Source organism: Oreochromis aureus, linkage group 22 (genome assembly GCF_013358895.1).
Source record: "Oreochromis aureus strain Israel breed Guangdong linkage group 22, ZZ_aureus, whole genome shotgun sequence".
NCBI lineage: Eukaryota > Metazoa > Chordata > Actinopteri > Cichliformes > Cichlidae > Oreochromis > Oreochromis aureus.
In genome coordinates, this window is record NC_052962.1 from 26910547 (window position 1) to 26937544 (window position 26998).

General features: G+C 41.0%; 5 protein-coding genes across 8 annotated transcripts in view; 2 read left to right on the forward strand and 3 right to left on the reverse strand.

The window, feature by feature from the left end:
- Positions 1-26998, reverse strand: part of oscp1a (organic solute carrier partner 1a) — a 42824-nt gene that overhangs the window by 8387 nt on the left and 7439 nt on the right. For 2 of the 4 annotated variants that reach the window (XM_039605434.1, XM_039605435.1), the window contains exon 1: positions 8226-8432. The exons of 1 other annotated variant lie outside the window; for it this stretch is intronic. The gene's annotated coding sequence lies outside the window, so the exon portion shown is untranslated. Of the gene's footprint in view, positions 1-8225; positions 8434-26998 lie in introns of those variants that run through there. One more of the 4 variants, XM_039605432.1, reaches the window with a different exon arrangement.
- Positions 1749-4824, forward strand: LOC120435648 (cell surface glycoprotein 1-like). Its single transcript, XM_039605431.1, has 2 exons — positions 1749-1902; positions 2099-4824. The coding sequence occupies exons 1-2, from the start codon at positions 1868-1870 to the stop codon at positions 4674-4676; spliced, it is 2613 nt and encodes an 870-aa protein (XP_039461365.1). The 5' UTR covers positions 1749-1867; the 3' UTR covers positions 4677-4824.
- On the reverse strand, positions 10690-15448 carry LOC120435530 (fibroin heavy chain-like). The gene is made up of 3 exons (XM_039605307.1): positions 15434-15448; positions 12473-12791; positions 10690-12262 (listed from the first exon to the last, which is right to left on the reverse strand). The coding sequence occupies exons 1-3, from the start codon at positions 15446-15448 to the stop codon at positions 10818-10820; spliced, it is 1779 nt and encodes a 592-aa protein (XP_039461241.1). The 3' UTR covers positions 10690-10817.
- Positions 12910-17598, forward strand: LOC120435531 (mucin-2-like; the record flags this gene model as incomplete). Its single annotated transcript, XM_039605308.1, has 2 exons — positions 12910-15641; positions 15852-17598. Coding segments are annotated over exons 1-2 (1782 nt in total), but the record flags the coding sequence as incomplete, so codon positions are not given.
- Positions 17597-26158, reverse strand: LOC120435532 (serine-rich adhesin for platelets-like). Its single transcript, XM_039605309.1, has 2 exons — positions 17661-26158; positions 17597-17617 (listed from the first exon to the last, which is right to left on the reverse strand). Exons 1-2 carry the CDS (start codon positions 26154-26156, stop codon positions 17597-17599), a joined length of 8517 nt encoding a protein of 2838 aa, XP_039461243.1. The 5' UTR covers positions 26157-26158.

Below are 26998 nucleotides of genomic sequence, written 5' to 3' on the forward strand. Positions count from 1 at the left end.
TTGTTAAATCTCATTCTGCACTCTTCTGTGGAGAATTTCCACCAGACCTTTAACCAAACCTAGCTTGGATTTGCTCCTATTCATCCAAGAAAATTAGTACGGTTGGCAACTAATGTTGAGAGATGAGGCCTCTCAGAACCACCTGCTGATCAACGCCGGGAAAACCAAGGAGTTGGTGGTGGACTTCCGGAGACGCAGACCCACCACACTGACACCGGTGAACATCCAGGGAGTGGACATTGAGATAGTGGACTCTTATAGGTACCTGGTTGTTCACCTGAATAATAAACTGGACTGGAGCCACAACACTGATGCTCTTTACAGGAAGGGTCAGAGCAGACTCTACCTGCTGAGGCGGCTCAGGTCATTTGGAGTACAGGGAGCGCTTTTAAAGACCTTCTATGACTCTGTGGTGGCATCTGTCATTTTTTACAGTGTTGTATGTTGGAGCAGCAGTTTATCGGCAGCTGAGAGGAAGAGGTTGGACAAACTCATCAGGAAGGCCAGCTCTGTTCTGGGATGCACCCTGGACCCAGTGCAGGTGGTGGGTGACAGAAGGACTCTGGCCAAAATAACATCTCTGATGGACAGAGTCTCCCACCCCATGCATGTAAATGTTGCTGAACTGCAGAGCTGCTTCAGTGACAGACTGCTGCATCCTAGATGCATGAAGGAGCGTTTCCGCAGGTCCTTCCTCCCTGCAGCTGTCAGACTGTACAATCAGAACTGCTCCCAACAAACATAGATGTTTACATCAGTGCTGTAACAACTTTTACTGTTATAACTGCACATTACTTTTCTCAGCTTATATATACACTAACTTATTGAAAGTTACATGTTTACTTTTTAATGCACGGGTACAATAAACAATCTGCACTTTTCTAATTATTCTTAACTATTTAAACATCTTTCAGTATCCTGCCATGTTTGCACACTATGTGTACGCTAATTTAAACAACTGTACTGTACTCTGCTCTGGTAACTATTGTCCATGATGTAAATATGTAAAAATTGTGCTTCGGTTCTGTGTGTCCTGTTCTGTTTGTATATGTGTGTTTTTTTTTGCTGCTGATATAACCAAATTTCCCCTTGTGGGACAATTAAAGGATTATTCTATTCTATTCTCTCTTCATTGCAAAGCTCTCAAAACCTCATGTAGACAAGCATCCTCCATTACCAAACATGGAAACAAAACATGTTTGTAAACAGTAATGATAAAGCTTTATTTGATCTGGGACATCTTGTACATACCTTGTACAAAAATCTAGATCCACCCCTTATTTCTTTATATTTTACTTCAAGTGAGCCACAGTTTCTTGTAATTTTTAAAGAAGTCTTGAGAAATTGTTTTCCTGACTTTCTGAAGCTTTTCTTTTGGACATTGGCTGCTTTTTCACTCATTTTTATACCCACGGTGCACTTATGTGTATCTGCACTGACCACAAGCTGAAGTGGAAGATCAACACATAGGTTGTGTACAAAAAGGAGATGAGCAGACTCTATTTCCACCATATTCTGAGATTTATTCACATTCTGAAGCAGTTGATTCCTCCACAAAAGCATCATGCTCTATACTCCTTTTGCTTCTAATGACTAATACATCCAAAAGACACAAGAATTTCTCTCCTTCCCTCTCCTACACTACTCTAAATAAAAGATAAGAGAGCAGAAACATGCAAATCAAAGTTTATCTTCATGTTCACTTTTCCAGCAGCTCACTTAAGTGCACACCATTGTCTATTGTTACAGCCATGTCTGCAGCTAACAGCCTTTCGAGTTTTTCTGAATTATTTCCCTGCTGAAACAATAATTTAAACACATTTTGGAAAGAAATTTGGAACTCAACGGACAAGCCTACAAACTTATTATGGAGTTCTATCATTTCCTCTGGTTTTTCTCTATGTAAGTAAAACATAAAATTATAAATTGTGCTGTTTATATGCTTTTTAATAGTTTATACTAGTGTTACTTTTAAGACTAATTTGTTGTGATAGCGAAAACATATTTAAATAGAAAATATTGCTAATATGCCTTAGTTTGGGGTTTTTTTTCTAAATGAAAAAGAATTAACAAAGTAAAAATGTCTTCCTCTCATCAGAATAACCTGCTCAAGTTCACAGTCAGTTGTCAATGAAAACCCAGACCTGAATAATAGCTCTTATAACCGGGAGTGGATGAAGTTTATACCTGAAGAGACCCCACTATCTGCTATCGCTATCCCTGGAACACATGAAAGCTTAACATTATACAAAGGACTATTTGCAAGTTATTTGCAAAGTCAAGTTTGGAATTTGAAAGACCAACTTAATGTAGGAGTACGATATTTTGACTTGCATTCTAGAAATTGGATTCCTAAAAAAACCATTTATGTTGGGTATAGTCACTGGATGATTGGGGAAGAAATTCCCTTGGGTGCAGTTCTTAGAGATATTCTTGATTTTTTAGAAAACTACAGTAGTGAGACTGTGATTCTAAAAGTGACATTCCATAAGTTATTTTTTCCTAATAACAAGGATGCTGAAAATTTGATGAACGAAATAATTTACAAATTCCAAAGTAAAATATGGAGAAATACACTAGCACCAAAAATGAAGGATGCAAGGGGTAAGATTGTTTTTCTCAAGACTGATGTGTTTCGAGCTGGAACAGAAAGCCATGACTCACATTTCTTTGAACATAATAGCCTCACAAATGTGGAAAAAAAAATAAAGAATATCAAGTCAAACCTCTGTAAACATCACATTATGGTGACTGAAGCGTCAGCATCAACTACTGAGAAACCAATAAAACTGGCTCAAAAAGTTAACAAACAGCTTGACAACTTTCTGAAGCAACACAGAACCAGTTCGGAAAATCATGGTTGCTTAGGTGTCATAAGTATGGACTTCCCCAGTGCTGAAGTTATTAAAAAAATCACTGAACTCAAACCATGTAAATGTGGACACGGAGAAGGAACAGGACAAAGTGGAAAGGAGGGACCAGCAGCTGTACCAACAACTAAACTGACAACGTCACCTGTAGCCACAACTTCACCTGAACCAACAACTAGAATAATAATCATACCCAGACCTTCAACTGAACCAGCATCAGCACCTACAACTTCACCTGAACCCACAACTTCACCTGAACCCACAACTAGAATAATAATCATACCCAGACCTTCAGCTGAACCAGCATCAGCACCTACAACTTCACTTGAACCCACAACTTCACCTGAACCCACAACTAGAATAATAATCATACCCAGACCTTCACCTGAACCAACAGCTTCACCTCAAATAACAACTTCACCTATACCATCAACCTCACTTGAACCAACAACTTCACCACAACCAATTTCACCTGAACCAACAGCTTCACCTGAACTAACAACTTCACCTGAACTAACAGTTTCACCTGAACCATCAACTTCACCTGAACCAACAGCTTCACCTGAACCAAGAGCTTCACCTGAACCAACAACTTCACCTGAACCCACAACTTCACTTGAACCAACAGCTTCACCTGAACCATCAACTTCACCTGAACCAAAAGCTTCACCTGAACCAACAGCTTCACCTGAACCAACAACTTCACCTGAACCAAAAGCTTCACCTGAACCAACAGCTTCACCTGAACCAACAACTTCACCTGAACCAACAACTTCACCTGAACCCACAACTTCACTTGAACCAACAGCTTCACCTGAACCAACAGCTTCACCTGAACCATCAACTTTACCTGAACCAAAAGCTTCACCTGAACCATCAACTTCACCTGAACCAACAGCTTCACCTGAACCAACAACTTCACCTGAACCCACAACTTCACTTGAACCAACAGCTTCACCTGAACCAACAGCTTCACCTGAACCATCAACTTTACCTGAACCAAAAGCTTCACCTGAACCATCAACTTCACCTGAACCAACAGCTTCACCTGAACCAACAACTTCACCTGAACCCACAACTTCACTTGAACCAACAGCTTCACCTGAACCAACAACTTCACCTGAACCAACAGCTTCACCTGAACCAACAACTTCACCTGAACCAACAACTTCACCTGAACCCACAACTTCACTTGAACCAACAGCTTCACCTGAACCAACAACTTCACCTGAACCAACAACTTCACCTGAACCAACAGCTTCACCTGAACCATCAACTTCACCTGAACCAACAGCTTCACCTGAACCAACAACTTCACCTGAACCAACAACTTCACCTGAACCCACAACTTCACTTGAACCAACAGCTTCACTTGAACCATCAACTTCACCTGAACCAAAAGCTTCACCTGAACCATCAACTTCACCTGAACCAACAACTTCACCTGAACCAACAGCTTCACCTGAACCATCAACTTCACCTGAACCCACAACTTCACTTGAACCAACAGCTTCACCTGAACCATCAACTTCACCTGAACCAAAAGCTTCACCTGAACCAACAACTTCACCTGAACCAACAACCTCACATGAACCTACAACTTCACCACAACCAACTGCACCTCAACTATCAACTTCACCTGAACCAACAACTTCACCAGAATCAAAAAAAATGGGACCAACACATTATTCTGTGCTTCCTGAACCAGTAATTGATTCACATCCTGTTGTTCCCCCTGTCACACAGCGTAAGAAAGAGCACAAATTAGATACACACTGGAGAAGGCGCAAGTGCTTTAGAGGATAAGTGGAGTAATAAATGTAACAGTAAAAGTAATACTTAAGTAATAATTATTTGTAATAAATTACAGAAAAGAAATACAATTGTGTCTGTAAACAAATGTCTTAGAAATGGGAAAATGAAAATTCTATTATAGTGACAGTGATGAATTAAACTATCCTCGTTTACTTTCTCTTTTTTTATTTTAGCTGTACCGGTACAGTAGAGAGAATTTAAGAGAAAATTTAAACATTTTGTAAATAATCAGACATGTGGTCATATAATTACCACGGTACTTTAGATTTAAGGGTAGTTAAGTTGCTTTCAGAGTTCAGGTGCATAATTTTTTCACAGTTACTTATGTTATCAACAGGACTCAGGATGTTCAAAAGTGATCTTTAACAAGGTAAAATGTAAGTAATCAGTCATACTTGACCTTTCCTAGCAAGCCTAACAAGTGAGGTAATAGCTTTTAAAACATGTTTGGATTTCTCAGTATCCCCAGCAGTCACTGATATATTTTAACAACCATTAGAAATGTATATGAGTTTGGATAAATATCACATATGGAGGGGTTTTTGGTGTCCTCTTAAAGAGGTTTAAAACAGAGCCAAAAGAAAATCACCTGTGTTAGAAATATTATTAAATTTTAACCCATAAAATATAGAAAAAATATACCATCCATATTTAATTACAGTATATTAAAGCCCAATTACAGCAAATGGAAACTTTACCACAAATCCATGTGAAATTTAACAAGAAGTTTTTGAGAGGGAAATAGACCAATTAGTATTGGAGAAAAATTTCACGTTTATTACCATATATTTTTTTCTTCTTAGTAAGTAGTTAGTTTAATGATCAACATTTGATAATAAAACTTTCCAAAATCTACTAGTTAAATAATCCTAAATATCAGTAATAGAAGCTTTACTCTGTTTTATGTCATTTTAACTAATATGTGATACTCGGGTAATTGTCGTGCCTGAGTATCATGTGTATGAAAACTAAGTTTTCATGGAAAAATTCACCATTTAATGGATCTTAATATGAGGAATATAAGCTTTTCTATGTGTCTATATTTAATGCTAAACAGCATTAAAATAGTCTAAATAAATAATATCAATATAAGAAAATGTCTCAAATGTTAAACAGTCAGCACCAGGAGTGATGAAGCTTCAAAACATTTGCTTAAAAGAATGGAGCTAAAGTCATTATATTATATTATCCCAGCTCAGGACAGATGGCCAGCCTGACGCAGGGTTAATATTATATAATATAATAAAATATTATATTATATTATATTATATTATATTATATCATATTATATTATATTATATTATATTATATTATATTATATTATATTATATTATATTATATTATACTATGTTATATTATATTATATTATATTACATTACATTATATTATATTATATTAGAGAGACAGCCCGGTTGAGTTGTTTAAAGATGAGCAGTCAACGCTGTGGCGGTTTGAAGGGATAATGGATATACTGCACAATGGATGCTAAATACGGAGCTGACAGGTAGGAGGAGCCAAGGAAGACCACAGAGAAAATTCACGGTTGTATTGATGGAGGACATGCAGGCTGGCGTCACAGCAGAGGATGCTAGGGATTGGGTGAGATGGTGGCAGATGACCCTTAAAGGGAGGAGCCAAAAGAAGAAGGTATTGCCCTCTTGTGGTCATTAAACAGAATGAAAGATTAAAATAGATGCTGGCTTCACTGTTCAGACCCCGAAACTATGTCCATCTTTTAAACTGTCTAAAGCTAACACTAAGATAACTTAAGCTAAGCGACTCACACTTCTTATGTGATTGTATTCTGTATTTGATCTCCCTGTTAACACAGTGTTATGGTTTTGATGACCGTGGTGGGAATGATGAACCAGTCCTTAAAGATTTCCTTATATAACTCACGGGCTAAATCTAAAACTATCAAGGTGTTCCAGCTAAAGAACTAGAGTATGTCAGCTAAAGAGTCCGGACACCCTTATTCTTACATGTAGTGTATGTATAATATGTAAAGGATAGAAAACTGAGCTGACTCATCACCTCCCTAACTCTCTTTAATGTCATATTTTACTGAAACTGCTACAACATGGCCTTCACGTGTCTTTTACCATCTCTTTTTCTCTCAATTTGTCTCAGTGTCTCTCTTTCTCTCTCCTACACTACTAAAAATACAAGATTAGAGAGCAGAAACATGCAAATCACCGTTTATCTTTATGTTCACTGTTACAGCAGCTCACTTTACCGGAGACCATTGTCTATTGTTACAGCTATATCCGCATTAAATATACACGCGTTTTGGAGTTTTACAAAGAATTTTGTAAAAGAAAAAAATGTAAACGCATTTTGGAAAGAAATTTGGACAAATCCCGACTTTCTGAGCTCAACAGACCAGCCTATAAACGGATTATGGAGATCTATCACTTCCTCTGCTTTTTCTCTATGTAAGTAAAACAAAAATTTATGGCAACACATTAGTAAGGTATTAGTGCTTAATTCAGTGAGTGTGTATTAGTAATCATTTATATGTTTATATGTTTATTCTTGATTAATGAGCTCATATATAACGTGTTCATGGTATCAATTAGAATGATTGTGTTGCACATTTATATATATGATCCTTAAGCTATGAGCTCATTGTAAGTGTGTTAATAGAGGTTTTATACATACTTATTTCATGCTGTAATCCATGGCTAATTTACACAGTTTACAGTTATTAGGTAAGTATTTTGTGTGACCTCATCTAAAGTGGGAACTGTTATTGCCTTATAAAACATTTATAAATGAAAAGAAAAGTATGTCAAGACTCAAACAAGTATTAGCTATCTTCACAACAGAAAAATTACAGACAACCTATAAAGAGATACAGAATATATTTATATACTGATAGCCAGATGCAAAAAACAACCTATCTGAGAGCTGAAGAATACTGAAATGAGTTCGTAAGAGAGGTTTAATTGACAAAAATACTCTGAGCAGAGGCTGATCGAGGCTTATAAGTCAGCCTCGAGTAGCTTTACTTCCAAAGTGCTCCTGAATTAAATGAAATAGTGTTATCACAGAGGTGAACTCAGCTGGAAAGAAACGTGTACTGGATGATCTCCTTCTTTTTCTCATTTATATAAAACAGGGATGGTACTGCATTAATATCAGTAAATATCTGTATTTAAAGGCCACAATAACAATAAAATCTGAATTCTCAAACTACTGCGCCACCCTTTTCTTTTTGGTACAGCAATGCTTGCACAGTATTCTACCTTTTTATATCCATCTTCTTTTTATTCTCTTTTTAGTAGCAGTCAATCTAACCATAATAAATATTAGTATTATTAGCACTAATGGTGAACGAAAGGCAGCCCCTGCAGATGTACACGGTGTAACAATAACACAGGAATGAAGTAAGCTAGCATCAAAAACAAAGGCAGATATGTGTAAAACAACCATAACAGCAGTAACAGAGACTGTGTAAACAGAGACTGTGGTGCTAATGGGTCAAAAACATGGCTAAGAGGCTAGTTAGTCATGTTAGCTTAGCTCAGCTATACTCACAGAGAAACAGTTCCAGGACAGTTACTTCCGATGTGCACGTTTCTGAATCTCCTCTTTCAGCTGTTGTCCCAGACTACAGTTATCCCCAACTAACACAACTTGTTTTACTGAGTGAGTCTCTACTCTACTCTGATTTCTCAATGACTTATTTGACTAAAGTTAGCTAATAGAGGATTTGGATCAGTGTTGCCAACTCCTCAGTAAGGAAAATCACTATTGGCTGTCCTAAAAGATGCTTGAAGTCACTTAATGATGTCATCCCCTAATTTGCATAATTGGTCGTTCTTATAATTGTAATTGTAACCAGCCCTGTGGAGAGAGAAATAACATCATGGAAAAGCCATAAAGTGAGTAAAAAAAACACCCTAAGAGCATTTAGAATATATTTAGAACTACACATTAAATTTCTTTTAGCAATTATTGTTTTTTTTAATGTCACAATTCCAACTTTCCTCCTTTATCTGGGCTTGGGACTGGCAAAAGTGACCCGAAATAGGCACTCTGGCACACTTTTTTCGTGTGTGTTTTTAAGTAGTTTTAAATCTTGTCACCCACAAAACGTAAGAGTAAAAGAAGAATTGACTGTGTGAGGACTATCCCCCGGCTGTGAGCGCTTTGGCACTGGCGAGATGCCCACGGCAGCACCCGCTGCTTGTTGAGAGTAAGAGCAATACGTGCTTTCACATCAAAAAGTCATCATAAGTCTCCAATAACACCAGCCAGATTTGTTGCTAGTCACTTTTTAGAAAAAAAGTCACTAAGGGGGTCTGAAAAATCACTAAATATAGTGACAAAATTGCTAAGTTGGCAACACTGATTTGGATTTTCTCTATTTCTTTGTGCTTTGCCTGTGTTCTTTTTATGTGAGCTTATACTTTAGGTGTTGAGGTACTTTTACTTTAATTTTTAAATCTTTATAAGGCAAAAATAGTCCTGGTTACACAAAATACTTAACAACAAGTAACTGTATGAAATAGCCATGGATTACAGCTTGAAATAAGTATGTATAAAACCTCTATTAACACACTCACAAACAATAAACTAATTATTATATATATAAATTCATATCTAAATACTTTGTTGATCACTTATTTAGACTTTCTAAATTATACAATGAACACGCTGTATATGAGATCTTACATCAAAAATAAACATTATATCTAGATTTATAAATTCTATAAGTTACATACTAAGGAGAAGCAATGCTTTATAAATGATGCATTAAGCACTTACTAATACCTTACTAATGCTTGATAATGCGTGACAATATTCTAAAGTGTTATCAGTTGTGAGCTTTATATTTGTTCTACTTACAAGTAAGACTTGTTGTGATTTGAAAACATATTCAGCAAATATTTCTGTCCTTCTTTTGTTTGGTATAGAAATAAACAATGAGAACTTTTTTTATAATAATAGTTTATAATTGTTTTACTTTTAAGACTGACTTGTTGTGATGGAAAAGAGTATTCTGCAAATATTTCTGTCTTCCTTTTTCTTGTTGTAGAAATAAAAAATTAGAACTGCTTTTTTGACTCTGAAAGAACGATGAAAGAATTAAAAACAGAAGTAAAAATGTCTTCCTCTCACCAGAATAACCTCCTGCTCAGGTTCATGGCCAGGTTTCAATGAAAACCCAGACCTGGATCCAAGATCTTATAACCTGGACTGGATGAAGTCTATACCTGAAGAAACCCCACTATCTGCTATCTCCATTCCTGGAACACACGAAAGCTTAACATTATATGGAGGACCACTTGCTATATGTCAAGTTTGGAATTTGACACAGCAACTTAATGTGGGAGTACGATATTTTGACTTGCATGCTGGGATTTGGTTGCCTACACAAAAAAATGTTTATATTCGGGATAGTCACTGGATGTTTTGGCAGCATACTGAATTACATAATGTCCTCAGAGACATTCTTGATTTCTTAAGAGACCACAAAAGTGAGACGGTGATTTTGAAAGTGACATTACATGGTCTTTACAAGAAAAAAGTTGCGCAGTTGACAAAGGAATTAATTGACAACTTCAGAAATAAAATATGGACAAAGACAATGACACCAAACATGAAGGACGCAAGGGGCAATATTGTTTTTCTCCAGACTGATGTGTTTCATGCTGGAACAGAAAACCATGACTCACGTTTCTTTGAACGCAATAGGCTCAAAAATGTGGAAGAGAGACTAAAGCAAATCAAGTCACACATCTGTGAACATCACATTGTGGTGACTGAGACATCAACGTCACTTTTTAACAGTCCAAAAACATTTGCTCAAAATGTTAATAAGTGGCTTTACAACTTTGTGGAGCGGCATAAAAAAATCTCTAAAAACTATGGTTGCTTAGGTGTCATAAGTATGAACTTCCCAAGTACTCAGCTGATTAAAAACATTATTCAGCTCAAACCATGTGAATGTGGCCAAAGACCAGGAAGAGGAGGAAGCGGAAAGGAGCAACAAAAACCATTTGGGCCAAAGATTAACTCAGAAGTACCATCATCTGAGCAACATACCACCAGTTCACCTGAATCACCACAACAACCTGAACCAGCGGCTGAACCAACTAATGCACCTGCACCAAGAGGTGCACCTCAACCAGTCACTGCACCTGAACCAACAGTTACACCTGAACCATCCACTGCACTTGAACCAGTACCTGAACCAACAGTTGCAGCTGAACCAGTACCTGAACCATCCACTGCACCTGAACCAGTACCTGAACCACCCACAACACCTGAACCAACAGCTGCACCTGAACCAGCAGTTACACCTGAACCAGTACCTGAGCCATCCACTGCACCTGAACCATCCACTGCACCTGAACCAGTACCTGAACCAACAGCTGCACCTGAACCAGTACCTGAACCATCCACTGCACCTGAACCAGTACCTGAACCACCCACAACACCTGAACCAACAGCTGCACCTGAACCAACAGTTACACCTGAACCAGTACCTGAACCAACAGCTGCACCTGAACCAGTACCTGAACCATCCACTGCACCTGAACCAACAGCTGCACCTAAACCAGTACCCGAACCAACAGCTGTACCTGAACCAGTACTGGAACCAACAGCTACACTTGAACCAGTACCTGAATTATCCACCGCACCTGAACCAGTCACTGAACCAACAGCTGCACCAGAACCAATACCTGAATCAACAGTTGCACCTGAACCAGTACCTGAACCAACAGCTATACCTGAACCAGTACCTGAGGCATCCACTGCACCTGAACCAGGGCCTGAACCATCCACTGCAGCTGAGCCAACAGCTGCACCTGAACCAGGACCTGAACCATCCACTGCACCTGAGCCAATAGCTGCACCTGAACCAGGACCTGAATCATCCACTGCAGCTGAGCCAACAGCTGCACATGAACCAGTAATTGAACCAACAGCTGCACCTGAACCAACAGCTGCACCTGAACCAGGACCTGAACCATCCACTGCACCTGAGCCAACAGCTGCACCTGAACCAACAGTTACACGTGAAGCAGTACCTGAACCATCCACAACACCTGAACCAACAGCTGCACCTGAATCAGTACCTGAACCAACAGCTGCACCTGAACCAGTACCTGAACCATCCACTGCACCCAAACCAGTACCTGAACCATCCACTGCACCTGAGCCAACAGCTGCACCTGAACCAACAGTTACACCTGAAGCAGTACCTGAACCATCCACAACACCTGAACCAACAGCTGCACCTGAATCAGTACCTGAACCAACAGCTGCACTTGAACCAGTACCTGAACCATCCACTGCACCCGAACCAGTACCTGAACCATCCACAACACCTGAACCAACAGCTGCACCTGAATCAGTACCTGAACCATTCACTGCACATGAACCAACAGCTGCACCTGAACCAGTACCTGAACCAACAGCTGCACCTGAACCCACAGCTGCACCTGAACCAATACCTGAACCATTTACTGCACCTGAACCAACAGCTGCACCTGAACCAACAGCTGCATCTGAACCCACAGCTGCACCTGAACCAACAGCTGCACCTGAACCCACAGCTGCACCTGAACCAACAGCTGCATCTGAACGCACGGCTGCACCTGAGCCAGTACCTGAACCATCCACTGCACCTGAGCCAACAGCTGCATCTGAACCAACAGTCACACCTGAAGCAGTACCTGAACCATCCACAACACCTGAACCAACAGCTTCACCTGAATCAGTACCTGAACCATTCACTGCACATGAACCAACAGCTGCACCTGAACCAGTACCTGAACCAACAGCTGCACCTGAACCCACAGCTGCACCTGAACCAATACCTGAACCATTTACTGCACCTGAACCAACAGCTGCACCTGAACCAACAGCTGCATCTGAACGCACGGCTGCACCTGAGCCAATACCTGAACCATCCACTGCACCTGAGCCAACAGCTGCACCTGAACCAACAGCTGCGTCTGAACCCACGGCTGGACCTGAACCAATACCTGAACCATCCACTACACCCAAACAACCAGATGCAACTAAAGGAACTGCTGCACCTGAACCACTATCATAAGTCTGGATAAATGTGGAGTTTTGGGGATTCTCCTAAAGAGTCTTAAGCCAGACCGAAAAGAAAATCACAAGCATTATGGGTTTTATTTACTCAATTATAATAGAAAATATTGTGTTGTCAAGTCACAAAACCCCAACCCCAAAAAAAAAAAAACCAACCATAGATCTTCTCCTGCATAAGAAAGTGGTTCTAAGCCCCCAACTCAATCTGAGACAATAAAAACCTTCATGGTAAAACATAAGACTAATATGTTAACTTAGAATGTGTTAAAACATATGATTAAATTGTAACCTATAAAATACAGAAAAAATATACTGTCTGTATTTAATTACAGTATATTAAAGCCCAACTGCTTCATATTAACACACAGCAAATGAAAGCTTTACCACAAAACAAATGTGTGAGAAATTTAACAAGGAGCTAAGTTTGTCTCTGTTAAGCTGACTTTTGGGAGAGAAACAGACCTATTAGTAATGGAGAAGAATTTCACCTTTATTTATTGAATTATAGCAGTGATTGCCAGTTATTTTTCTCTTTTGTTTGCTTATGTGATATTAAAGTTAGTAAACTGAGGTTTTCCCAGCAGGAATGCCGAACATTGCCTGGTTTCAACTTTTAAAACTGAATGTCTTGATGCATGCTTAATCATCCAGGTAGGTAAATCCCAAAAGGTTGATTCTGTTCATCTGGACATATGATTCGTAACTTGGATGAGTGACAAGACGTTTCTCCCAGTGGAAACGCTACGTCCAGATGAACAGAATCTACCTTTTGGGGGTTTTAAAACTGAAGAATTTTCTCCATCTTGTTTGATTATTAATTTAAACATTGGGATTCAGCTATGATTATCGAACCATTTTTTACCATAATTTTAGTCATTCATTGAAAGGATAACAAATCAATACTGAAATAATTAGCTGTGACTGTGAATATAAATAATAATGAGTAGCAGAACATAAAAAATTATAAAGAAATATGATTTATGACATGAATATGACAGCTTTTCTCAATTTATATAATTTACAAGGCCAATGATTAGTTTACTGATCCACATTAGATAATAAAACACTTGAAAAATTTCCAAAATCTACTAGTTAGATAATGCTAAATATTAGGAATAGAAGCTTTACTCTGTTTTATGTCATTTTAACTAATATCTGATACTCAGGTAATTGTTGTACCCAGTATCATGTGTATGAAAACTAAGTTTTCATGGAAAAATTCACTGGCTAAGGGTTCTAAATATGAGAAAGATATGCTTTTCTATGTTTCTACATTTATGAAAAAACAGCATTGAAATAGTCTAAATAAATAATATCAATATAAGAAAATGCCTCAAATGTTAAATGGTCACCACATTCCACAGTAGGCTTGAAGAAACTTTAAAACTTTGCTTAAAAGAATGACGCTAAACTGTTGGATTAGATTACATTAGATTAGATTAGATATTTATCATGACTTTATGGTGAAGTAAAAGTTTATTGAAAATTGACTCTGCTGTATGTATCTGTATTCCAATTGCTGATGCTGATATATGTCTCTGCAGCTGATTTGAGTTTTCATGCTCCCCTGTTGTGGCACAAACTTCCTGAACACCTGCAGTTATCTTCATTTAAATCAGGACTGAAAACTTTTAGCCCTGATTTAAGCCCTTTTATTCTGAGTGCCCTACCAATTAAATAATTTATGTGACAAAGCTATTTGTTAAGTTTTAATAAAGAAAATCATCTTCTTAAATTCATATTGATGACTCTTAGCAAAGTTCTTCTAGAAACACTTCCAGGTACTCAGCAGCCACACAAAAACCCATCTAGGCAGTTTTGGCAATTATTTTGAAGCACTACCTAAGTTAACTTTAATTTCAGTGATTAAGGTGAATGAAAAACAGAATATACAGAACATCCAGTCAAATAAGATTTGATGAGTAGGCAGATTAAATCAGGCAGGAGTCTCTGTGGTCTGTAATGTTTGCAGACAACATTGTGATCTATATTGATAGTGGAGAGCAGATGGACGAGAGCCTGGTGTGAAAGAGGAGGGATAGGGTGAGATGGAGGCAGATGACCCCTAAAGGAAGGAGCAAAAAGAAAAGGTATTGCCCTTTTGTTGTCATTAAACAGAATAAATGTTTAAAGCAGAGGCTGAATTCAACATTCTAAAACTATGTTCGTCAAGTGACCTGGCTGCTGTTTATAGCTCCAATTTACAGTTAAGACAACTGTATCCCACTTTTCATGTAATTGTATTCTTTAATTGATCTCCCCATTTGCACAGTGTTGTGGCTCTGATGAGTGTGGGTGAAATGATGAACCAATCCTTGAAGATTTCCTTATATAACTCACAGGCTGAATCCAAAACTATTAAGGTGTTCTAGCTAAAGAACGTAGAAGTATGTCAGCTAAAGTGTCACAACACTACTCTTACATGTAGTGTATGTAAAATATGTAAAGGATAGCCAGTTGAGCTGACTCGTCACCTCTCTCACTGTCTTCAAAGTCATATTTTACTAAATAAACTGCTACAACATGGCCTGCACACCTCTTTTACAATGTCTCGCGCTCCATTTGTCTCAGTGTCTCTCTTTCTCTCTCCTACACTACTCTAAATATAAGATTAGAGAACAGACACATGCAAATCAAAGGTTATCTTTATGTTCACTGCAACAGCACCTCACTTCACCAGAGACCATTGTCTATTGTCACAGCCATGTCCGGAGCTAAATGTAAAAGCGTTTTGGAGTTTTGTAAATTCTTTTACAAATTGACTGTTGAGAAAAAAATGTAAACGCATGTTGGAAAGAAATTTGGACAAATCCTAAATTCCTGAGCTTGACGGAACAACCAGATTATGGGGATCTATAATTTTCTCTCCTTTTTCTCTATGTAAGTAAGACAATATTATTGATTTTATAATAATAGTTTATAATTGTTTTACTTTTAAGACTGACTTGTTGTGATGGAAAAGAGTATTCTGCAAATATTTCTGTCTTCCTTTTTCTTGTTGTAGAAATAAAAAATTAGAACTGCTTTTTTGATTTTGAAAGAACGATGAAAGAATTAAAAATAGAAGTAAAAATGTCTTCCTCTCACCAGAATAACCTGCTCAGGTTCATGGTTAGGTTTCAATGAAAACCCAGACCTGGATCCAAGATCTTATAACCTGGACTGGATGAAATCTATACCTGAAGAAACCCCACTATCTGCTATCTCCATTCCTGGAACACACGAAAGCTTAACATTATACGGAGGACCACTTGCTATATGTCAAGTTTGGAATTTGAAGCAGCAACTTAATGTGGGAGTACGATATTTTGACTTGCATGCTGGGATTTGGTTGCCTACACAAAAAAATGTTTATATTCGGGATAGTCACTGGATGTTTTGGCAGCATACTGAATTAGATAATGTCCTCAGAGACATTCTTGATTTCTTAAGAGACCACAAAAGTGAGACGGTGATTTTGAAAGTGACATTACATGGTCTTTACAAGAAAAAAGTTGCGCAGTTGACAAAGGAATTAATTGACAACTTCAGAAATAAAATATGGACAAAGACAATGACACCATACATGAAGGACGCAAGGGGCAATATTGTTTTTCTCCAGACTGATGTGTTTCATGCTGGAACAGAAAACCATGACTCGCGTTTCTTTGAACGCAATAGGCTCAAAAATGTGGAAGAGAGACTAAAGCAAACCAAGTCACACATCTGTGAACATCACATTGTGGTGACCGAGACATCAACGTCACTTTTTAACAGTCCAAAAAGGTTGGCTCGAAATGTCAATGAGCAGCTTTATGACTTTGTGGACTGGCATAAAAAAATCTCTAAAAACCATGGTTGCTTAGGTGTCATAAGTATGAACTTCCCAAGTGCTCAGCTGATTAAAAACATCATTCAGCTCAAACCATGTGAATGTGGCCAAAGACCAGGAAGAGGAGGAAGTGGAAAGGTGCAACAAAAACCATTTGGGCCAAAGATTAATACAGAAATACCGTCATCTGAGCAACAAACCACCAGTTCACCTGTAACACAAACACAACCTGAACCAGTGGCAAAACCAACTAATGTACCTGCACCAAGAGGTGCACCAAAAAGCACAGCAACACTTGAACGAGTCACTGAACCATCCACTGAATCTGAATCAATAGATACTTCTGAACCAATCATTGAACCAACAACCACATCTGAAATGACAGCTGAAGCCGAACCAGTCACAGAACCATCCACTCCATCTGAATCAATGGTTACTTCTGAACCAGTCACTGAACTATCCACTCCATCTGAATCGATGATTACTTCTGAACCAGTCCCTGAACCATCTACTCCATCTGGATCATTGATTACTTCCGAAGCTGTCACAAAACCATCCACTCCATCTGAATCAGTGGTTACTCCTGAAGCTGTCACTGAACCATCCAGTCCATCTGAATCAGTGGTTACTTCTGAACCAGTCACTGAGCCACCCAGTCCATCTGAATCAGTAATTACTTCTGAACCAGTCACTGAACCATACACTCCATCTGAATCAATGGGTACTTCTGAATCAGTCACTGAACCCCCAACTCCATCTGAATCATTGATTACTTCCGAAGCTGTCACTGAACCATCCACTCCATCTGAATCAGTGTTTACTTCTGAAGCTGTCAATGAACCATCTACGGCATCTGAATCAATGGTTACTTCAGGGCCAGTCACTGAACCATCCACTCCATCTGAATCAATGGTTACGTCTGAACCAGTCACTGAGCCATCCAGTCCTACTGAATCCGTCGTTACTTCTGAACCAGTCCCTGAACCATCTACTCCATCTGAATCAGTGGTTACTTCCGAAGCTGTCACTGAACCAACAACCGCATCTGAATCAGTCATTACCTCAGAACCAGTCACTGAACAAACAACCGCATCTGAAACACCAGTTGAAACTGAACCAGTCACTGAACCATCCACTCCATCTGAATCAATGGTTACTTCTGAACCAGTCACTGAACCACCCACTCCATCTGAATCGATGGTTACTTCTGAACCAGTCCCTGAACCATCTACTCCATCTGAATCATTGATTACTTCCGAAGCTGTCACAGAAACATCCACTCCATCTGAATCAGTGGTTACTCCTGAAGCTGTCACTGAATCATCCAGTCCATCTGAATCAGTGGTTACTTCTGAACCAGTCACTGAGCCACCCAGTCCATCTGAATCAGTATTTACTTCTGAATCAGTCACTGAACCCCCAACTCCATCTGAATCATTGATTACTTCCGAAGCTGTCACTGAACCATCCACTCCATCTGAATCAGTGGTTACTTCTGAAGCTGTCAATGAACCATCTACGGCATCTGAATCAATGGTTACTTCAGAACCAGTCACTGAACCATCCACTCCATCTGAATCAATGGTTACTTCTGAACCAGTCACTGAGCCATCCAGTCCTACTGAATCCGTCGTTACTTCTGAACGAGTCCCTGAACCATCTACTCCATCTGAATCAGTGGTTACTTCTGAAGCTGTCATAGAACCATCGACTGCATCTGAATCAGTCATTACTTCCGAAGCTGTCACTGAACCAACAACCGCATCTGAAACACCAGTTGAAACTGAACCAGTCACTGAACCATCCACTCCATCTGAATCAATGGTTACTTCAGAGCCAGTCACTGAGCCATCCAGTTCTACTGAATCCGTCGTTACTTCTGAACAAGTCCCTGAACCATCTACTCCATCTGAATCAGTGGTTACTTCTGAAGCTGTCACAGAACCATCGACTCCATCTGAATCAGTCAATACGTCCGAACCAGTCACTGAACCAACAACCGCATCTGAAACACCAGTTGAAACTGAACCAGTCACTGAACCATCCACTCCATCTGAATCAGTGGTTACTTCAGAGCCAGTCACTGAGCCATCCAGTTCTATTGAATCCGTCGTTACTTCTGAACCAGTCCCTGAACCATCTACTCCATCTGAATCATTGATTACTTCCGAAGCTGTCACTGAACCATCCACTCCATCTGAATCAGTGGTTACTTCTGAAGCTGTCAATGAACAATCTACGGCATCTGAATCTATGGTTACTTCAGAGCCAGTCACTGAACCATCCACTCCATCTGAATCAATGGTTACTTCAGAGCCAGTCACTGAGCCATCCAGTCCTACTGAATCCGTCGTTACTTCTGAACCAGTCCCTGAACCATCTACTCCATCTGAATCAGTGGTTACTTCTGAAGCTGTCACAGAACCATCGACTCCATCTGAATCAGTCATTACTTCCGAACCTGTCACTGAACCAACAACCGCATCTGAAACACCAGTTGAAACTGAACCAGTCACTGAACCATCCACTCCATCTGAATCAGTGGTTACTTCTGAAGCTGTCACAGAACCATCTAGTCCATCTGAATCAGTGGTTACTCCTGGAGCTGTCACTGAACCATCCAGTCCATCTGAATTAATGGATACTTCTGAATCAGTCACTGAACCCCCAACTCCATCTGAATCATTGATTACTTCCGAAGCTGTCACTGAACCATCCACTCCATCTGAATCAGTGGTTACTTCTGAAGCTGTCACTGAACCATCTACGGTATCTGAATCAATGGTTACTTCAGAGCCAGTCACTGAACCATCCACTCCATCTGAATCAATGGTTACTTCTGAACCAGTCACTGAGCCATCCAGTCCTAGTGAATCTGTCGTTACTTCGGAACCAGTCACTGAACCATCTACTCCATCTGAATCAGTGGTTACTTCTGAAGTTGTCACAGAACCATCGACTCCATCTGAATCAGTCATTACTTCCGAACAGTTCACTGAACCAACAACCGCATCTGAAACACCAGTTGAAACTGAAACAGTCACTGAACCATCCACTCCATCTGAATCAGTGGTTACTTCTGAAGCTGTCACAGAACCATCCACTCCATCTGAATCAATGGTTACTTCTGAAGCTGTCACTGAACCATCCACTCCATCTGAATCAATGTTTACTTCTGAACCAGTCACTGAACCATCCACTCCATCTGAATCAATGGTTAGTTCTGAATCAGTCACTGAACCCCCAACTCCATATGAATCATTCATTACTTCCGAAGCTGTAACTGAACCATCCACTCCATCTGAATCAGTGGTTACTTCTGAAGCTCTCAATGAACCATCCACTCCATCTGAATCAATGGTTACTTCAGAGCCAGTCACTGAACCATCCACTCCATCTGAATCAATGGTTACTTCAGAGCCAGTCACTGAGCCATCCACTTCTACTGAATCCGTCGTTACTTCTGAACCAGTCCCTGAACCATCTACTCCATCTGAATCATTGATTACTTCCGAAGCTGTCACTGAACCATCCATTCCATCTGAATCAGTGGTTACTTCAGAGCCAGTCACGGAGCCATCCAGTCCTACTGAATCCGTCGTTACTTCTGAACCAGTCCCTGAACCATCTACTCCATCTGAATCAGTGGTTACTTCTGAAGCTGTCACAGAACCATCGACTCCATCTGAATCAGTCATTACTTCCGAACCACTCACTGAACCAACAACCGCATCTGAAACACCATTTGAAACTGAACCAGTCACTGAACCATCCACTCCATCTGAAACAGTGGTTACTTCAGAGCCAGTCACTGAGCCATCCACGGCATCTGAATCCGTCGTTACTTCTGAACCAGTCCCTGAACCATCTACTCCATCTGAATCATTGATTACTTCCGAAGCTGTCACTGAACCATCCACTCCATCTGAATCAGTGGTTACTTCTGAAGCTGTCACAGAACCATCGACTCCATCTGAATCAGTCATTACTTCCGAACCAGTCACTGAACCAACAACCGCATCTGAATCAGTGGTTACTTCTGAACCAGTCACTGAATCACCCACTCCATCTGAATCAATGGTTACTTCAGAGCCAGTCACTGAGCCATCCAGTCCTACTGAATCAGTCGTTACTTCTGAACCAGTCCCTGAACCATCTACTCCATCTGAATCAGTGGTTACTTCTGAAGCTGTCACAGAACCATCGACTCCATCTGAATCAGTCATTACTTCCGAACCAGTCACTGAACCAACAACCGCATCTGAAACACCAGTTGAAACTGAACCAGTCACTGAACCATCCACTCCATCTGAATCAGTGGTTACTTCTGAAGCTGTCACAGAACCATCCACTACATCTAAATCAGTGGTTACTCCTGAAGCTGTCACTGAACCATCCAGTCCATCTGAATCAGTGTTTACTTCTGAACCAGTCACTGAACCATCCACTCCATCTGAATCAATGGTTACTTCTGAACCAGTCACTGAACCATCCACTCCATCTGAATCAGTGGTTACTTCAGAGCCAGTCACTGAGCCATCCAGTTCTACTGAATCCGTCGTTACTTCTGGGCCAGTCCCTGAACCATCCACTCCATCTGAATCATTGATTACTTCCGGAGCTTTCACTGAACCATCCACTCCATCTGAATCAGTGGTTACTTCTGAAGATGTCACAGAACCATCGACTCCATCTGAATCAGTCATTACTTCCGAACCAGTCACTGAACCAACAACCACATCTGAAACACCAGTTGAAACTGAACCAGTCACTGAACCATCCACTCCATCTGAATCAGTGGTTACTCCTGAAGCTGTCACTGAACCATCCATTCCATCTGAATCAGTGTTTACTTCTAAACCAGTCACTGAACCATCCACTCCATCTGAATCAATGATTACTTCTGAACGAATCACTGAACCACCCACTCCATCTGAATCAATGGTTACTTCTGAACCAGTCCCTGAACCATCTACTCCATCTGAATCAGTGGTTACTTCTGAAGCTGTCACAGAACCATCGACTCCATCTGAATCAGTCATTACTTCCGAACCAGTCACTGAACCAACAACCGCATCTGAACCAACAACCGCATCTGAAACACCAGTTGAAACTGAACCAGTAACTGAACCATCCATTCCATCTGAATCAGTGGTTACTTCAGAGCCAGTCACTGAGCCATCCAGTCCTACTGAATCCGTCGTTACTTCAGAGCCAGTCCCTGAACCATCTACTCCATCTGAATCAGTGGTTACTTCTGAAGCTGTCACAGAACCATCGACTCCATCTGAATCAGTCATTACTTCCGAACCAGTCACTGAACCAACAACCACATCTGAAACACCAGTTGAAACTGAACCAGTCACTGAACCATCCACTCCATCTGAATCAGTGGTTACTTCAGAGCCAGTCACTGAGCCATCCAGTTCTACTGAATCTGTCGTTACTTCTGAACCATCTACTCCAGCTGAATCATTGATTACTTCCGAAGCTGTCACTGAACCATCCACTCCATCTGAATCATTGATTACTTCCGAAGCTGTCACTGAACCATCCACTCCATCTGAATCAGTGGTTACTTCAGAGCCAGTCACTGAGACATCCAGTTCTACTGAATCTGTCGTTACTTCTGAACCAGTCTCTGAACCATCTACTCCAGCTGAATCATTGATTACTTCCGAAGCTGTCACTGAACCATCCACTCCATCTGAATCAGTCATTACTTCCGAACCAGTCACTGAACCAACAACCGCATCTGAATCAATGGTTACTTCTGAATCAGTCATTACTTCCGAACCAGTCACTGAACCAACAACCGCATCTGAATCAATTTTTACGTCTGAACCAGTCACTGAATCACCCACTCCACCTGAATCAATGGTTACTTCAGAGCCAGTCACTGAGCCATCCAGTCCTACTGAATCCGTCGTTACTTCTGAACCAGTCCCTGAACCATCTACTCCATCTGAATCAGTGGTTACTTCTGAAGCTGTCACAGAACCATCGACTCCATCTGAATCAGTCATTACTTCCGAAACTGTCACTGAACCAACAACCGCATCTGAAACACCAGTTGAAACTGAACCAGTCACTGAACCATCCACTCCATCTGAATCAGTGGTTACTTCAGAGCCAGTCACTGAGCCATCAAGTTCTACTGAATCCGTCGTTACTTCTGAACCAGTCCCTGAACCATATACTCCATCTGAATCATTGATTACTTCCGAAGCTGTCACTGAACCATCCACTCCATCTGAATCAGTGGTTACTTCTGAAGCTGTCAATGAACCATCTACGGCATCTGAATCAATGGTTACTTCAGAGCCAGTCACTGAACCATCCACTCCATCTGAATCAATGGTTACTTCTGAACCAGTCACTGAACCACCCACTCCATCTGAATCAATGGTTACTTCAGAGCCAGTCACTGAGCCATCCAGTCCTACTGAATCCGTCGTTACTTCTGAACCAGTCCCTGAACCATCTACTCCATCTGAATCAGTGGTTACTTCTGAAGCTGTCATAGAACCATCGACTCCATCTGAATCAGTCATTACTTCCGAACCAGTCACTGAACCAACAACCACATCTGAAACACCAGTTGAAACTGAACCAGTCACTGAACCATCCACTCCATCTGAATCAGTGGTTACTTCTGAAGCTGTCACAGAACCATCCACTCCATCTGAATCAGTGGTTACTCCTGAAGCTGTCACTGAACCATCCATTCCATCTGAATCAGTGTTTACTTCTGAACCAGTCACTGAGCCATCCACTCCATCTGAATCAATGGTTACTTCAGAGCCAGTCACTGAGCCATCCAGTCCTACTGAATCCGTCGTTACTTCCGAAGCTCTCACTGAACCATCCAGTCCATCTGAATCAGTGGTTACTTCTGAACCTGTCACAGAACCATCGCCTTCATATGAATCAGTCATTACTTCCGAACCAGTCACTGAACCAACAACCGCATCTGAATCAATGGTTACGTCTGAATCAGTCATTACTTCCGAACCAGTCACTGAACCAACAACCGCATCTGAATCAATGGTTACGTCTGAACCAGTCACTGAATCACCCACTCCACCTGAATCAATGGTTACTTCAGAGCCAGTCACTGAGCCATCCAGTCCTACTGAATCCGTTGTTATTTCTGAACCAGTCCCTGAACCATCTACTCCATCTGAATCAGTGGTTACTTCTGAAGCTGTCACAGAACCATCGACTCCATCTGAATCAGTCATTACTTCCGAACCAGTCACTGAACCAACAACCGCATCTGAAACACCAGTAGAAACTGAACCAGTCACTGAACCATCCACTCCATCTGAATCAGTGGTTACTTCAGAGCCAGTCACTGAGCCATCAAGTTCTACTGAATCCGTCGTTACTTCTGAACCAGTCCCTGAACCATCTACTCCATCTGAATCATTGATTACTTCCGAAGCTGTCACTGAACCATCCACTCCATCTGAATCAGTGGTTACTTCTGAAGCTGTCAATGAACCATCTACGGCATCTGAATCAATGGTTACTTCAGAGCCAGTCACTGAACCATCCACTCCATCTGAATCAATGGTTACTTCTGAACCAGTCACTGAGCCACCCACTCCATCTGAATCAATGGTTACTTCAGAGCCAGTCACTGAGCCATCCAGTCCTACTGAATCCGTCGTTACTTCTGAACCAGTCCCTGAACCATCTAGTCCATCTGAATCAGTCATTACTTCCGAAACAGTCACTGAACCAACAACCACATCTGAAACACCAGTTGAAACTGAACCAGTCACTGAACCATCCACTCCATCTGAATCAGTGGTTACTTCTGAAGCTGTCACAGAACCATCCACTCCATCTGAATCAGTGGTTACTCCTGAAGCTGTCACTGAACCATCCATTCCATCTGAATCAGTGTTTACTTCTGAACCAGTCACTGAACCATCCACTCCATCTGAATCAATGGTTACTTCAGAGCCAGTCACTGAGCCATCCAGTCCTACTGAATCCGTCGTTACTTCTGAACCAGTCCCTGAACCATCGACTCCATCTGAATCAGTGGTTACTTCTGAAGCTGTCACAGAACCATCAACTTCATCTGAATCACTCATTACTTCCGAACCAGTCACTGAACCATCTACTCCATCTGAATCAGTGGTTACTTCTGAAGCTGTCACAGAACCATCGACTCCATCTGAATCAGTCATTACTTCCGAACCAGTCACTGAACCAACAACCGCATCTGAACCAACAACCGCATCTGAAACACCAGTTGAAACTGAACCAGTAACTGAACCATCCATTCCATCTGAATCAGTGGTTACTTCAGAGCCAGTCACTGAGCCATCCAGTCCTACTGAATCCGTCGTTACTTCAGAGCCAGTCCCTGAACCATCTACTCCATCTGAATCAGTGGTTACTTCTGAAGCTGTCACAGAACCATCGACTCCATCTGAATCAGTCATTACTTCCGAACCAGTCACTGAACCAACAACCACATCTGAAACACCAGTTGAAACTGAACCAGTCACTGAACCATCCACTCCATCTGAATCAGTGGTTACTTCAGAGCCAGTCACTGAGCCATCCAGTTCTACTGAATCTGTCGTTACTTCTGAACCAGTCTCTGAACCATCTACTCCAGCTGAATCATTGATTACTTCCGAAGCTGTCACTGAACCATCCACTCCATCTGAATCAGTGGTTACTTCTGAAGCTGTCACAGAACCATCGACTCCATCTGAATCAGTCATTACTTCCGAACCAGTCACTGAACCAACAACCGCATCTGAATCAATGGTTACGTCTGAATCAGTCATTACTTCCGAACCAGTCACTGAACCAACAACTGCATCTGAATCAATTTTTACGTCTGAACCAGTCACTGAATCACCCACTCCACCTGAATCAATGGTTACTTCAGAGCCAGTCACTGAGCCATCCAGTCCTACTGAATCCGTCGTTACTTCTGAACCAGTCCCTGAACCATCTACTCCATCTGAATCAGTGGTTACTTCTGAAGCTGTCACAGAACCATCGACTCCATCTGAATCAGTCATTACTTCCGAACCTGTCACTGAACCAACAACCGCATCTGAAACACCAGTTGAAACTGAACCAGTCACTGAACCATCCACTCCATCTGAATCAGTGGTTACTTCAGAGCCAGTCACTGAGCCATCAAGTTCTACTGAATCCGTCGTTACTTCTGAACCAGTCCCTGAACCATATACTCCATCTGAACCATTGATTACTTCCGAAGCTGTCACTGAACCATCCACTCCATCTGAATCAGTGGTTACTTCTGAAGCTGTCAATGAACCATCTACGGCATCTGAATCAATGGTTACTTCAGAGCCAGTCACTGAACCATCCACTCCATCTGAATCAATGGTTACTTCTGAACCAGTCACTGAACCACCCACTCCATCTGAATCAATGGTTACTTCAGAGCCAGTCACTGAGCCATCCAGTCCATCTGAATCCGTCGTTACTTCTGAACCAGTCCCTGAACCATCTACTCCATCTGAATCAGTGGTTACTTCTGAAGCTGTCATAGAACCATCGACTCCATCTGAATCAGTCATTACTTCCGAACCAGTCACTGAACCAACAACCACATCTGAAACACCAGTTGAAACTGAACCAGTCACTGAACCATCCACTCCATCTGAATCAGTGGTTACTTCTGAAGCTGTCACAGAACCATCCACTCCATCTGAATCAGTGGTTACTCCTGAAGCTGTCACTGAACCATCCATTCAATCTGAATCAGTGTTTACTTCTGAACCAGTCACTGAACCATCCACTCCATCTGAATCAATGGTTACTTCAGAGCCAATCACTGAGCCATCCAGTCCTACTGAATCCGTCGTTACTTCCGAAGCTGTCACTGAACCATCCAGTCCATCTGAATCAGTGGTTACTTCTGAAGCTGTCACAGAACCATCGACTTCATCTGAATCAGTCATTACTTCCGAACCAGTCACTGAACCAACAACCGCATCTGAATCAATGGTTACGTCTGAATCAGTCATTACTTCCGAACCAGTCACTGGACCAACAACCGCATCTGAATCAATGGTTACGTCTGAACCACTCACTGAATCACCCACTCCACCTGAATCAATGGTTACTTCAGAGCCAGTCACTGAGCCATCCAGTCCTACTGAATCCGTCGTTACTTCTGAACCAGTCCCTGAACCATCTACTCCATCTGAATCAGTGGTTACTTCTGAAGCTGTCACAGAACCATCGACTCCATCTGAATCAGTCATTACTTCCGAACCTGTCACTGAACCAACAACCGCATCTGAAACACCAGTTGAAACTGAACCAGTCACTGAACCATCCACTCCATCTGAATCAGTGGTTACTTCAGAGCCAGTCACTGAGCCATCAAGTTCTACTGAATCCGTCGTTACTTCTG

What these genes read in the sequence shown, in the direction of transcription:
- LOC120435648 (XM_039605431.1), top strand. Translation starts at nt 1,868, where the DNA reads ATGGAGTTCTATCATTTCCTCTGGTTTTTCTCTAT. An exon ending in TTCCTCTGGTTTTTCTCTAT is followed by an intron (nt 1,903 to 2,098) that starts GTAAGTAAAACA and finishes TCCTCTCATCAG; the next exon opens with AATAACCTGCTCAAGTTCAC.
- LOC120435530 (XM_039605307.1), bottom strand. An exon ending in AGGTGCAGCTGTTGGTTCAG is followed by an intron (nt 12,263 to 12,472) that starts GTACTGGTTCAG and finishes CTGTTGGTTCAG; the next exon opens with GTGCAGCTGTGGGTTCAGGT.
- LOC120435532 (XM_039605309.1), bottom strand. Translation starts at nt 26,156, where the DNA reads ATGACTGATTCAGATGGAGTCGATGGTTCTATGACAGCTTCAGAAGTA. An exon ending in CAACTGGTGTTTCAGATGCG is followed by an intron (nt 17,618 to 17,660) that starts GTTGTTTGTTCA and finishes TGACTGATTCAG; the next exon opens with ATGCGGTTGTTGGTTCAGTG.